Genomic DNA, 15,711 nt, shown 5'->3' on the forward strand with positions numbered 1-15,711 from the left:
ATCACTTTAACATCTCTTGAGCCATTTCTTTGTGACAGCCGCAGCAGAAACAGGACAGGAATAAACAGGAAACCACTCAGACGTCACGCTAACTTTTTCTACCCTCTCTCCTTCTCCATTTTCTTGTTCTCGCCGTGTTTCCCCTTCTTCTATCTCCACCCATGAGTCCTTGCCTCCTCCTGCTCCTCATGCTTTTACATGATGCACTTTCCTACTTTCTCCCCACAAGAGCAATTTGTCTAAATACAAAAAGCAATTTGGCCATTGCAGGGCAGGAAATTCAATCAGTGCTCATCTGTAAGAAAGCAGGGTGCTGCCTCGTCTTACCACCACAACTAGTTCACAACCTTCAAGCAATACATTCCAAATGAACAAAGTGGGATACTAAAGGAGCAACCTTTTTCATATAAAAAATCTTAAGTGAACAAGACAGAGTAATGACAAAAAAAAAATTGTATTAGCAGTCACTGCAATACATTTTACACACTGAAGGAGCTTTATAGTACAGTACATTTTCAAATGACTTCCTTTCACTAACATCCTATTTATTGCATATAACATATCATGGGTGTTCAAAGTAGCATATGATGCTAGGGAGCACTCCATATACTTCACAGCTAGATTTTATTGACAATCTTGCCTGCAACAAATAAGACAAGACAGTACCACAAGCAATAAAGGAGCACGAACATGGATATTGATTAAACTATCGACTGTCATAGACAGATCTGAGGACTGGGATAGTGCTACAAGGCACTATATCCCACACATAAAGACTGAATTGTACAAGCACATGCAAATCTTATTGGTCTCTGAGTCTGAAAGGAGAACATATTGGGAGACTGAAATAAAATAGACAGCAAACACACTCTATAAACAAATTTTGTCATTCTAGTGTAAGACGACCTCAGGAGAACAACGATTCGTGCATGTACCTGCACCAAAACAAAAATGACTGTCAAACAACCCGAGTTGCTAATTTATGCATGTTTTTCATGAAAAAGGCAAAAACTGGGTGAAACAGTGAATGGAGCGATGTTCAGTAAGCAACACGTGCTGTAAACTCTGTAGGGAGAGTTGAAGGTGAGTGCGCTTACGGTGAGGTGACTTTTCAGTAAATCCTGGACAAAATGGCTTATAAATTAATTCCATATTACTCAAGGGACCACTCTGTTTTTCTGTTGGGTTGGTGTTTTAATCTGGGTTTTTAAAATATTACATTTTTATACATTTGATGAGCGGATTTCAGCCTTTCAAATTAAAACTTCTCTCCCAGAACTGGCCAATTTGGTCGGTGGTTCTCAAACTGGGGGATGGATGGATTTCAGGGGGGACTAATGACTGGGGTGTAAAATGTGCAGCACACCTAACGCTATATGAACCTGGTTCATTAAGGAACAATACATCTTAATAGGCGTAATATGGAACTTTTCTACATTAAAATGTCTAAAAATGAATAGACTCATGATGTATATTTTGTTGAGCTGTGTACTCGCATTATCCCAAATGTTTCCATGTATTTCAAACTTAGAGAAATCTGTAATTTTAATCACAGTAACGGTGGTTTCATTAGGTCGCCTGACCATGGCGTCATATCCCCATTGCGCATGCATTTTATCCATTTTAAGCTTTTAAACTTCATAGACCTAGGTTGTTGTTAGCACATTTTAACTTATATAGGGCTATGTAATTCAGAAAGAAGGAGCAGCCAGACTGAATTGTTAGATGAGCATGAACTGAGATCCAAGAATTATAGAATACCTGTAGTATTAAACCACACTTGTTTCCACCAGTAACCACAGGTGTCGCCAAATCAATCACGACTGAAATCTTCAGGCACCTGTTATAATATAGCTGTAACACTTGCCCCCCCCTCTTCCATTCATGGTGCATTCACAAATCTCACTCCACAACAATAATACCACAAAAGTCTCATTATTTTTTGTTCAGTTTAGACAAGCTGCAGCAGCTATGGGGCTGTCAAACTTAGTTTGTGCCAATCATGTTAAACATTTAGGTCACAAATAAGTTCAGAGACTGAGGTTCTGTCACTACAAACAATAGTGTTTATAAAAAGCCCCCTGTCATTCCCATTTCTTCTTTTGTTAAATCTGGCATCTTGAAAGCCAAGTTTCTGTCAGACAAATCAATTGTTTGACATTTGTTTCAATTCATTCGTGACTCATCCCTCTGACTGGAGATTCATCCCCACAAGTTTTTTTTTTTTTTTTTTGCTCTTTTACCAGCCTTGGGTCTGTGGTCATGGTGGAGGTACAGCAGTGGCTCATACTGATAGTTTCAAGGGTTAATTTTTCTTGTTTTTTTTCCTTTTCTTTCCTGATTAATGGTGAGCTCCAAAGGCTCGGCTGTTCTGGTGTTAAGACCATCTGCATTGTTAAAAACAGATTCAGAAAAGATTCATCCAGAATTTTGTAGGGATACTGGGCTACTCTTTGCAGAAGACAAGCATTTCCCAGTGTGATTTGGGCTTGTTTCATTTACAATGGCCATAACAAAAGACCTCAGAGTGTGAGGTGCCATCAGCTCGGTGACATGGGAGTAAAGAAGGATTGTTTGTTCAGTACTCTCATCACTGAGACAGGCTCCGTGGACTCATGCCAACCCTGACAACAGAGGTTTGAAAGTTAATGCTTTCCCTCCACAAACAACTCAAGTTGTAATTCAGGTGAGCAAGGCCGGATGGCTGTGTGACACCTACTATTTCATTTCAGAGGAACTCCCTGTACATGTTCAGTCACCAGAATAAAAAAAAAAAACACACACAGGGAGAGAATGAACAAGAAATTTTGTAGCCAAGAAGCAGATAATGGAGGAGGAGGAAAGAGAGACAAAATTAGTTGGAAAACAGAGGCCTAACAGCAGAGAGGTGAGGAAAAAGAGGGCCAAAAAGGCAGAAACACAGGCACTCTGCTGTTTGAGAAATATTTCTGACAGTTCCCTATGGCTTCATCTTCCGCAGTTGTAAGTGTAGTCAGAATCAAGCGGTTTGTTCTCTGTAAGAATGACTAGTTCCTTAAGTTCCAGCGCTTCTCCAAGCTACTACACTCAGAGGGATCAGTGATCACACAGACACATTTCCATCTCTGACAGAGTATCTGATGTCTCCTTTTCCTTACCCACCAAAAATGTTCCTCATTACAAAAAAGGTTTTTTAAAATGGCTTCTGTTGCAGACTTGTAAGGTAGTACAGGAGGTTGAGCAGGAGAGAATGAGAGAGACGGGGAGAGAAAGAGACTGTCCCCTTTACGCTGATGATGGATAGGTGTATGTGTTGGAGGGCAAAATTCAGGGTTTAAAAAAGTAAAACTTTGTGAGTGCTCTTTCCTTAATAGGCAGTTTTATCAACTTAGTACATAATGTTGAATTGCTCATCAGACCTGACAATAAAAAAAACCAATTTATTTAAGACTTAACTGCCTTTAGCTTTAGCTGCCTTTTTAGATAAATACCATCATTACTCATTTTTCACCTGTAAGTCAAAACAAAATAAATGTTTTTCCTTGAACACTGCAAAAGAGGGTATGTCTTTTACGTTTCAATTCTAAGTGGTGTCTTCAGAGGTTCCTGTCACACTACACACAGCCCAAACAAACCAGAACACCAGCCCCTCTACAAATAGGATATGTTTGGCTACATAATATCTGACTATATGAGGAACTAGATGTTTTTTTTCCTCCTTTTTCTTAAACCTAAACTTATTCATTTTTTCTTCAGTCACTGTACATGCTGTTTTTAGTGGTTTTTGCACTGTATCAAATGCTTTACTGTTGTTTGCTTTTGTCGTCATTTTCTTGTTCCCTTTTGTCTTTTTCTTGTTGTTTTTAATCTACATTACTGTTTTGTGTTATGATGTAATGTTTACTTAAGTGGACCCCAGGAGGAGTAGTTACTACCTTGGTGGTGGCTAATGGGGATCCAAATAAATAAATAAATGAATAAATGAAACATCAGTGGATGAAGCAGCAACAAAAGATCCCTCATTTCTGCTCTGGGTGTAATTTAATTCGGATTCGATTGGTTGATATGGCCAAGAAGTGAAATTGGAATATACACTAGCCTATATATGGTCAATCTCAACAAACAACAACGATGATATCAATAACCTGGTGACACTGGAAAATTTGGCGGCTAGGTTTTGCTGCTTTTTAGCTCCTATCCCACATCATGCTTTTTTTCATGTGCTGGAGAAGGTTTGTTGTGCTGCTACTTTTAGTTTGAACAGATCAGTGTTTTCCCACAGGTTGAGAACTTGTGGTGGTGGGTGGCGTGGCGTGTAAACGAAGTGCATGCACAGATTTATGCAGTTTAGAGGCGGAAGAGTGTAACCCAGGTTATTTTTTGCAGCTACGATTAACAGATGTCCACTGAGCTCCTCACACGCCGTCTGTTGGAAGATGCTAGCTAGGCGGCTGCACATACAGAACGCTCTAGTCCCAACTGAGTTACTCGTGCAATCAGACAAAGTGGCCAAAAATTTCAAAATTTCAAAAGAGTGAAACAAGGTTCTACTGCAAGATGAATGCAAGTTGAAATAGTGATTTTATCTACTTGGTCTAGTGGTCTGAATTCAGACATTCAGAAACCATTTCTATATCACTGAGGTAACATGACTACCTTTCTTTGGTGTTATTTTGTCATTTTCAGCGGCTCCCTCAGATATGCAGGCGTCTCCAAGGAAATGGAAAGAGCCTACAGAGAACAGCTGGTGCTGGTGTTTGAGGGACAGCTGAGGGAGCACAAGTCTCAATTTAACGATTTAGGCATTTTCTCCTCATTCAAAAACAAAGCCACGAATTTATCAAATGAATTTGGTACATATTGCCCTCTAATTCAAAGTCATATCTCAGGTCTCTATTTCACTTCACAGGGATGAGCGAGAAACACGTCTGCAACCCATCTTGCTTCCTGCGCCAAAGATTAGGAAAAAAGTGATTTAACAGAATGAAATTAGTTGGAAGGACGGAAGGCTGATTAAGGTAGACTTCATTTTCTCGACCTGTTTAATTTTATGGCACGATTTCCTCCTTCATTTGATGAATGAGTAAGAGCAAACCAGGCTTATGTGTAGGTAAATGTCTGTGTGTCTGCAGCCGAGCTGCAAGTGTATGAGCTTAAGCTGAAATGGAAAGACACCAATGTTTGCACTCAAATAGCACCAACACACACACACACACACACACGCAAGCGCGCACACACACACACACACACACACACACACACACACACACACACAATCACCTGTTTGACTTTTAAGTTCCACATACTTCTTACAGACCTTTTCCACATGTGGAGTCAGAGTGATGATTCAGATGAAGAGAGGCAGAGGGGGAGAAGGAGAGAGGGACGGAGGGAGGGAGAGAAACAGATCAAGAAAACTCTGAGACTCTTTTCTGTCCCCCGCCTTCAGCCTCTCAGCAGGCTCTTACCTCCTGTGGCTCTGCTGTTCCACAGAGACATGAGCTGACATCAAAAGTAAAAAGTACATGGGCACACAAACACAGTTACGCACACACACACAAAAATAATATTCACCTCCTGTGCTCTGCTACCCTCCGTAGACATAAGCTGATTACCCTGTAAATTGAAAGCTCATATGCCGACGGTGATTCATATGCTCGTATGCGTGTGCAGATGCACACATGCAGCAGCATAAACACTCCGACACACTCGCAAACATGAAAATATTTTGCTGACAAAGACTCATGCTGTGTATTACCAAAAAGTCCTCATACTTCATTAGACACACGCACGCACGCACGCACGCACGCACGCACGCACGCACGCACGCACGCACGCACGCACGCACACACACACACACACACACACACACACACACACACACCATGTCATTCAGGCTGAAGATGAAAGACACTAAATTAAAAGGCTCTGCATGAGTCTCCCCTCTCTCCACAAATCTTTTTCTCCCCTTTCCCATCCTCGTCTCCCTCGTCCCTCTTCCCTCATGCTCAGACTATTACAGTCACCAACTCTCAGATGGTGATGTGACATCGGGAGAAAAATAGGATGGGCCCTAATAAGATAACACTGAGTAACAGCATTATAGTTATTCTTAAGGTTCCACCAAGCAATTTCACAGGTTGGTGGCCTCAAATGGCAGCAGGGAGATGAATGCAGAGGACTTCAGTACCCTGGAATTATGTAGCACGTCGTCTATTAAATTCTCTGTGTGGCAGAACCGCTTTGTGACACGGACACAATGATGGATTTGTGATTGACCAATAATAGACAAATAATATGAGGGAAATTTAAGGCGCATGCTTCCCTGAGTAGAAGCATTTCAGCAATCTATTACCAAAGATAGCTAATTCAAAAAGAGTGAGGTACTTATACGATTACTAAACTGCATGTATACGAGAGTGTAGTTTTGAAAAAGGTTATTATTCCAAATGCTGAAGCAGTAAATGACAGCAACTCCTGTTTCCTGTATTATTCCTACACTAAATCTTCCATTGAGGGCGATGGAGCTGTGGGACTTTCTATTATGGACAATGAAAAACAGATTCAAGAGAGTTGTGTGCCAAAACTTTGTCCAACTTTCTTCTGTGTGCTTCTGTAGGAGAACAAAATGTGGTCGGTGATAAAGATAAGTCAGATTATCTACAAGGAAGCATACGGCGTTGGGTGTTTATCACTGACAGCCACTTTAAATTCCACCCAACAGTCTGCCACAATGTTTAATTCAGTTAAAAGACAGTGTACATCGCGTACTGTACATAATATTTGAAGGATTTCTTGTGTTCTTGTTCATATCTGTGCAAGCATTTTATAGTAGTAGTAGTAAAGTAGTAGTAAAGTAGTAAAGTGATTTTTGTCAGACTGTCTGCAACCCTAACCCTAACCACCATGAAATTTGTTGCAGATATTCATGATTCCCAGATAATGTATACTGATGACTTAGTATAAATGCATCATTTCAGTCCAGTAACTCAGGCATTTCTTATTATCCATGCTGTTGCTGCAGTGTCTTCCTGGATATGAAAAATATCATTGGTTACACCTTACTGGGTGTTTTACGAGAACTTGTCCTTGTGAAAAGCTCAGCCCTGCCATTCTGGATTTTCTGCCTTTCAAGATCAAGGTCACAATTATTGATATTGTTATATGCGGAAATCAAATAAATTCAACTCTCTTTTCTTAGTTTGCAGATAGCGAAGGCTTTGGTCCAAGTTAATCGCCTGATGAATTCTGCAATATGCATCACAGGTGCCAAAGGAATAAGAGAATGAAAAAAACATTTGGCATGCTGTGGTATGCCCGGCCATTACTGCTGGCAGCTTTATGTTATTACCTCTTATAGTCCCAGAGCTACTTCTATGGCTATAGCTATAACAGTGGATACAGCTGTGGCATTTCTTAACACTCACTCACAACAACTGTGAGCTATAGCTATAATTGGTACTTTGATGGACTCCTGCTGCTGAGTTATGACTATGGCTACATTTAATACTCTCATTACTACCCGCCTTCGACTTTGAATATGGCTTTGCTCTTTTTAAATAACCCTCACAGGGGGTTTGTGAGTGCTCGACAGTGGCTACACCACGCAGGTCTCATAAAACAATGGCTTTGAGCTTCAAAGTATGTTAATACACTAGTAATGCACCCCTAAATGTAAAGAGCATGATGCCACTGTGGACCTACATCCATGGATTTTCACGATCATTAAGTGCGTCTTGATGTTCCTCCATTTCTCATGCTTGTACTCAGTTCATTTACTTCATTAGAAAGATAACAGTGCTGGTCTAAAGAGACGGATGAGTGCTGGTTATTTTACATTCCAGATTTAGTCCGTAAAACATACTGTATTAGATTGAACAGATGCAGAAAGAGAAAGATGCTTGCATTTTCTTTCTCTCTTCTTTGTTATTGTTATTCATCCTCCTCCCCATCTTTTCTCTCCACCACTCAGCTCGCTACACCTATCTGTTTGAGTTATCAGTCGGGCTGCTAATGACTGCCAGGCTGTCTGCTGTGATAATGGGCTAACAATATGAGATAATGAGCTAACAGTGGGCTGTTACACAACTCGGCTGTTAGTGTCTGTAATGTACTTTGGGAAAGTGCAGTGTGGTGTATCGCTGTGTGTGTGTGTGTGTGTGTGTGTGTGTGTGTGTGTGTGTGTGTGTGTGTGTGTGTGTGTGTGTGTTTAACAGAATAAGAAAAAGGTAAGCAGAGTTAAATTGGGATTAAGGACTCGGCCCTGGCACAAACCATAAAAATCATTTACTTATATTTCCATTGTGGAAAACCACAGTGCTTGAATCAAAGTCCAGCTTTATCTTTCCTTCCTTCTATGAAATTACTGAGACTCACCACCTACTCTGCACATTTTCAGAACGTAATGATGCGATTGATGTATGTGAACAAGCCTAGGAGAGTGCAAAGAGCCAATCAGTCAGACAGTTGTGCTGAGGTGAGCTAAATCAGGAATAAGTGGGCGAGTCTTTGCGTCTTACTGTAAGTTAGTATGCTCTTCTAATCAAACAATCTGTATATAATGGTGCAGATCGGTGACTCCCATAACAAGTCACATTTTAAACGCTGTACATCCTCAAAGTCTTTGTCTCTGCAAATACCCACATAAAAGTCCAACTTCTATTCAAGTATTTAAATGCTTTACGGTGACTCAGAGTGGTTTCATCTCAAGCTAACACCTGGAGGGATATACAGTGCAGTACTGTAGTTGACAATGGAAACAGAGGGATTTCGTGCTCATTGTTTACCACAGTGATGTCTTTATGATGCGGTGAAGGACACATATTTGCTATTTCTTATGCACCATATTGTTTTTACTTTTACTTCTTTGTGGCATGTGCACAGATTCAAAAGGAGCATAAAGTGCCACAGCATATGACAAGAGTGCGATTGACAAGTCACTGAACCGTGTTAACTAAGTTACTCTTGCAATGATGGCAATCTTAATGCGGATAATGTAACCTGATTATGTTCTTAATACGACAGTTTTGTCATTATGAATCTAATGAATTTCGATTTTGTATATCACTCACTGGTCATACGCTCAGTCATCAACAAACTGTTAAAAAAACTCCAATATTTGAATCCTGATGGACTGATTTGGGATCTGGGAGGGGTCATCCTGCATAAATGTATTGTCAAAAGCAATCCCAGATGTAGAGCATATTTAAATCTTTTCATATTTTGTGTCAGCTTAGTGTCACAAGTATGAGATGCACAGCAAGATGTCCAAATCTCTATTGCAGATAGAGAACTCCAGGATTTGTGTTTTGAAACTGACTAATATAGGACACTAAGTCATTTTTATCCTTTGTCATTTTTCTGTATTATACTACTCATGCCATACATATGAGTAATAAAACCTCAATAAACGATTTTCTTTTTTTTATACATTACGTTCCTCGCTGTGGGTGGTATGGTAGGTCAGTGGTTAGCACCATCGCCTCACAGCAAGAAGGTTCTGGGTTCAAACCTGGGGCATTTCTGTTTGCATGTCCTCCCTGTTCCTGTGTGGGTTTCCTCCAGCTTCCTCCCACAGTCCAAAGACATGCAGGTTAGATTAACTGGTGCCTCTAAATTGCCCATAGGCGTGAATGTGAGCGTGTGAGTCGTTTGTCTCCATGTGTCAGCCGTGTCATAGACCTACCCCGTCTCTCGCCCAATATCAGCTTGAATTGGCTCCAGCCCCCCTGGTGACCCTCAAAGGATAAGAATATAGCCAACTGATTGTCACATTTTGTACAATGACATAATTAAAATTGATATATTAATGTGATATGTAGGTTTGAGCGATATAAATAGTTAGATTTGTCTTTAATCTGACTGATGTGGTGGATCAGCATACTAACATTTAATATGCATGTCAGATTGCATCTGACTCATTGGCTGCTTGGCGCATTATATCCATTCTGTCAGGCCTGTTATTCGCCCATATAATCTAATGAAGCAGAGATACCATGAAATATTAGATGATAAAAATAATTTTCTAAACCAAGCAGTGAGGGAATCACTATGCAAGCGGTACCACATCAACTGAAAACAGAAGCAGAAGCAGCACACCAGGAGAATTACAGCGGAGGCCAGAATATGAGTGCTTTGTTATGGTGCTTTACTGAAAATCTGCTCCATATGGAAATCTCTCTGGATCTGAAGTTAGTACGTAATCCACAACTGTTCCTGTGCACTGTTCTACAAATCTGAGTGCTGTGAATACAAAGGTGTTTCACTGGACTGAAGACAAGCCTGTCTTATTTCAGAGTGGAGTGAGCTGACAGGAGCACAGTGTATGATTGGCAGCAGTACAAAGAAGAGAAAGAAAGTTAAAGCCCACCTGGAGGGAGGCAAAGCATACATATCCATGTGCATGTGCATAATATACTGTACAGTGCGTTCAGCCCCCGTCACTTTTTTTTTTTTTTTCCCCACATTTTGCTCTTGGGAACCTTCAATGCAGCAGAATTTTTTATTGTACCCTTCCCTAGATCTGTGCCTCCACACGATCCTGTCTCTGAGCTCTGCAGGGAGTTCCTTCAGCCTCATGGCTTGGTTTTTGCTCTGATATGCTTTGTCAGCTGTGAGACCTTATATAGATAGGTGTGTGCCTTTCTAAATCATGTCCAGTCAGCTGAATTTACCACAGGCGGACTCAGAATAAGGTGTAGAAACATCTAAAAGATGATCAAGAGAAATGCGTGGCATCCCAGCCTCATGTCATAGCAAAGGGTCTGCATACTTATGTCAATGTGATATTTCAGTTTTTCCTTTTTTTTTTTTTTTTAATGAAAATGCAAACATTTCTAAAATTCTGTTTTCACTTTGTCGTTATGGGGTATTGAATTAAAAAATGTATTGAAATAATTTTACCATAAAGCTGCAACATAACATTTGAAAAGTTAAGGGGTCTGAGTACTTTCTGAATGCACACTACGTGTCAGTGTGTGTGTGTGTATTGGCTTTCCTTATTTCTCAATCCATACCTGTATTCATATTCTGCACATGCACACACACACACACACACACACACACACACACACACACACACACACTAGCTTATGGCAACTCAGTGTTGATTCAGGACTAATAGTGTGTGCAAATCAGCGCAGATTGAACATATTATTCTATCATGGGAAATCATCCCTCTCTCTGCAGCAAAGCCTTTGTTCTTTAGGAATTGCATATATGGCTTTCTGAACCATTAAAGCAACAGCCCGCCATAAATCTAGCTTTCATCAAATACTCACCAGACTTGAAACATAGTTCTAACTACAATGACCTCCTTGTGGTTGTACGCCCCCGCCAACCAGCCAAGTTGCAGGAAATACGGTCACAATGTCCCCTTCCGTTACAGCGTTGAGCTACGGTCTTTTTGCAGAACATTATGATGTCACAGTGAAGTTGACCTTTCTATAAAATGTCATTTCATCATTTTATCCTATTTGACATTTGTGTTAAATGATGTCATAATTAGCATATGAATTCCTGAGTTATGGTTTTGTGAGGTCACAGTGACCTTGACCTTTGGCCGTTGATCACCGAATTCTAATCTGTTCATCCATGAGTCCAAATGGACATGAACACCAAATTTGAAGGGATTCCCTTGAGCAGTTCCCGAGATAATTTGTTCATACGGCCTAAGCCCTGTTTTTTGAGGTCACATTGACCTTTGACCATTGATCACCAAATTCTAATTGGTTCATCCTTGAGTCCAAGTGAATGTTTGTGCCAAATTTGAAGAAATTCCCTCATGATATCATATTCACGAGAATGGGACGAACAGACGACCCAAAAGCATAATGTCTCTGACCCTGGCTGTGGGCAGTGAGGAGGGATAAAAGGTTTGTTTCATGCTTCCTGTGAAGGCTGCTTTTGTCAGCTTGGACTCAAACCTCCTTCAGCTCCTTCAGTACTATCCACTCCTCTGCTGTCGTTCTTCATGTTCAGTATATTGATGTTATTATCAGATATGATATATATTATTATTTATACAGTGTGCTGCAGGAGTGCTTTGAGAAATTTGTATGGGTTTGGGTTTTCTGCAGTGACTCTGGTAGAAATCAGTTAGGAATAGTTTGATTGTTCCTTTAATTGCAGTATAGCTGAATGGATTTAAACTACTTAATGTCCTGTCAGTGTATCTAATTAACGTACATAAAAATCCGCCTGTACCTTGTTGTGATACTGAGGGAATTCTGGCAAGTAGCTAACTTTTTATTTTGTATGTTTAATGAGATATCTACGTCCCGAGGAATCTCTGTACATCCTATGAGAAGACAGATTTGTTTGTTGTTCATTAAAGGTCTCTCTAATCAGCTTGCCACTTTTACAAAATGCCCTTCCTTTGAGCTAGAATTGATCTGGTGAGCAAAGGATTTCCAGCTGGAGGAAGAGTTGTCTAATCTAATCTATCAAAGGTTGCACAGATGGAAGGAAAATGGTGGGATTTCTGACTCCTATAGCTCATTGCACTGCACTGATGTGACATACTCCAGCGGATCTGAACGTGCAGACCTGCCTCAGGCTCAGATGAAGTGATCTCATTTGAAACAAATAAACTAAGATGAAACACAAATCATACTAAACAAACTTTTCCATTCAACTGGAATTCTTCTTCAGACTTATCTAACTTATGTAACTATCCACCCAAACTTCTGGCCTAATGTCAACCTAACCCAAATTGTGATAGCACCATTAGTGAATCTAGGACAACCACTGAGTGTCTCTACCTTTCAAACATTTAAGCTTACAATTTGAAACCCAGTAGACCTTTCAGTAGCACACAAGTAACACAGTAACAACCTGGAGTACCACATCTTTTTTTTTTTTTTTTGAATCTTTCCATCTGTAAATTACACCGAATCATAGTGGATTGAACACAGTGTCTAATAGAGCTTATATCTCATATTTTTCCTACCTCCAGGATAGGTGCCTCTTATTCCACTTGTTCTGAGGAGTGAGGCTTCGTTTCCTCCGGCCCACTGTCACCTCAGCATCAGACACATCTGGGAGAGAACATCTGGGCGTTTTCATTAGACCCAGTGTGGCTTGGTCTAGAGAGGAGAGAAGCAGAGTGGCTGATTGTATCAGAAATCAAATCATCTATGGAAATCAAACCACCGCCAATCACCAACTCTCCCTAGTGACCCCCCTCCCTCTGACAAAACAAAACAAAAAAAAAACCAAACACAGCCACATACCCAAGACTCCAGTCTCCTTCAGCCCTCCAAACTTCTGCATGGCTTTGATGGCCTTGGTCAGGGCCTCCTTGGTCTGAAGCTGACCAGTCACTGGGTCAGGGGGCGGGAGGTAGCCGAACCTGCTCAGCCAGTCCTGGAGGGGAAAAAGTAGACACAGAGTTCAAGAGTCATCCCAGGCATTTCAGTGACTCCAAGCATCCCAAAGCTGCTGAGATCTGACACCTGCTCATGTTTACCGTCTCTGGATTCTGTGTGCTTTCAAGCTCTAAGGTTAATTACCATCGTTTTTCATGTGTGTGCGTATGTATATGTTTGTGCAAACAATCTATTCACAGATGATTAAAAAGACAGAGACAGAGAGATAGTAGATCTCAGCCACCACAACCGCTCACACACACACATTTCTGCAATGGAGAAAAAAAAAAAAAAGTGCTGTTAAAAATGTTTGGGAACCACCGCCTCAGACCACAAGGCCATGGGGATGCCCCTCCTCTCGTTTATTTTTATACTTCACGCTCTCGCTCTTTTCATCTTCCTCTTTTGCAGTTATGCCAGCTGCACACTTAAGTGTCTATCTGAGAAGCACGGAGGGTTCATCAGACACGCAGCGAATCCAGTGAAAAAGACAGACATGTATTTAACTTGTTTTTCTTTTTTTTTGTTCACAACTAAATCTCGATTTAAACAAAAATGTCATATGAATATGACTGTCAGGCCTCTAATGATGATAATAAGGATGATGATGTATGTGAGATCAGTTCAAAGAATAACATGGATGGACGGGACATGCAGTCCAGCAAAAATAGATGTCATGTGTCTATGAAGAATAGTACTGCAGCTCCATTTCCACTTGAGATCAGTGAAGTTGCTGCCAATCAAAGCAGCCCAGCTGAATGCAATTGATTGGTTTCAGAGCGTATAAGATCTCACTGATGGAAGCGTCTGAGCTGCAACCTGAGCACTGCTTTTCCTCTTTCTTTCTGACCTTTTTTTTCCTCCCCTGAGGTCTTTCTTTGTCTTGTTTCTCTCTTGCTCTTTTCCCTTCATCTGTCTCAGCTGTGCTAAAGCCTCCTCCTCCTCCCTCACGATCTGACCGCCAATAAGAGATGTCAGATTTTAAATAGGTTTTTGATCAGTGCTCATCAGAGGTGAGTGACACTGATCGATAGAAAGGCAACCCTCCTTTGTTGACAAGGCTGGGAATGAGTGATGCTCTCTGCTGGCTGATATTAGCCCCCTCATCCCTGGCTTTGCCGTCCCCGCAGCAGGTTTGGGAAGAGTGTACAAGGGAATTGAATTGACCCGCAGCAACATCAGGGAGGATGAGAAACAACAATTTCCTGAGAGAGTCCCAAACTGTAATGCTAGAGGTAAGTGGGAGAGGTGAAAGAATTAAAAAGATAGCAGGGAAGTTAAATTGACTCTATGATTCAACTCTCTGTGAATTAACAAAAGCAATGGCACAGTTTTCCAATGAAGTCAATAAAATCCAGTCAAATTCAAAAATGCAATTTAAGGGCTTATTTTTGTTCACTCTTATCAGTAGTAATGAACAGTGAGCAAACAGACAGATACGAAAGAGAGTGGTGATTTCTTTTTCTTTTTTTTTTAAATACAAATAACTTTGCTGTTGTGAACATCCATCACAGTTTACCGTCTGTTGCTTTGGCCCAAATCTATGCTCCATATTCATTCTCAGGGTTTGAGTGTGTAATGTGTTCAGACTGCAAAAGTGATCACATTAAAGAAGCTACGCTACAAGCCAGACAGTATGAGTGTGCTGTCGTAAGACAATATTGAATACAAACTGCCTAAACAGTATACTGTGATGATTAATACGTGGTGCGTACTGCTTAGAATTATAGACTAGTTTTTAAACTTCAACATTTTAGTCTCGTCTTTTTTGGTCAACAATATTAAATGTTGATAAAGTCAGAGTCAGCGTTTAATGATGTTGGTGCCGTCTCGTTATTATCTCATCTTCGTCATGAAAAGAAATGGTCGTTGACAGACATATTTCGTTATAGTGTTAGTTTGCACCAGTGCGCAGTGTGTGCATTCATAAAGCTATAGAGGTGTAAGTTCTTCTTCTCTGTGAGCAAGGAGTGCCAGTGATGGATTACATCCGTTCTGTCTGCACAACCGCAACTCCTTGTTTTCTCACACAAACTCTCTACATCAAACTTTTTTTTGTGGAGCCAGCAGCAAATTTAAACCCTTACATTGTAGCTCATGGGGCCAATAAAGAAAAAAAAAAACCATTAAAACCTGCCCAAGAGTTCAGTAACATGCTTAACACTAGATGGGACTGGGTGTATGTTTAAAAGGCTGCTTACAAGTTGTCCGAGTTCAAACAGAGAGCCAAAAAAAAAAAAAAAAAATCAGGAGCAACAAAACCCAAGCGCACTCACAGTAAAACAGCAACATTTCACACCCTCACAGAAAACGGGTTTTGACAGATTTAATTTGACAAAAATAACAATGCTTTTCTCCAGGGGAT

The 15,711-nt window shown here is 40.6% G+C and overlaps 1 protein-coding gene across 1 annotated transcript in view; it reads right to left on the bottom strand.

Annotated features, from left to right (window-relative positions):
• Positions 1-15,711, bottom strand: part of LOC111648857 (matrix metalloproteinase-17-like) — a 62,817-nt gene that overhangs the window by 28,666 nt on the left and 18,440 nt on the right. The window contains exons 2-3 of the mRNA XM_023398595.2: positions 13,212-13,344; positions 12,929-13,064 (exon numbers count right to left, since the gene is read on the bottom strand). Of these exons, the coding sequence (XP_023254363.1) occupies positions 12,929-13,064; positions 13,212-13,344 (269 nt within the window). The remainder of the gene's footprint in view (positions 1-12,928; positions 13,065-13,211; positions 13,345-15,711) is intronic.

This window comes from Seriola lalandi, unplaced genomic scaffold (assembly GCF_002814215.2).
Source record: "Seriola lalandi dorsalis isolate HSWRI2012SDOR001 ecotype SW California unplaced genomic scaffold, Sedor1 jcf7180002049662, whole genome shotgun sequence".
Taxonomy (NCBI): domain Eukaryota; kingdom Metazoa; phylum Chordata; class Actinopteri; order Carangiformes; family Carangidae; genus Seriola; species Seriola lalandi.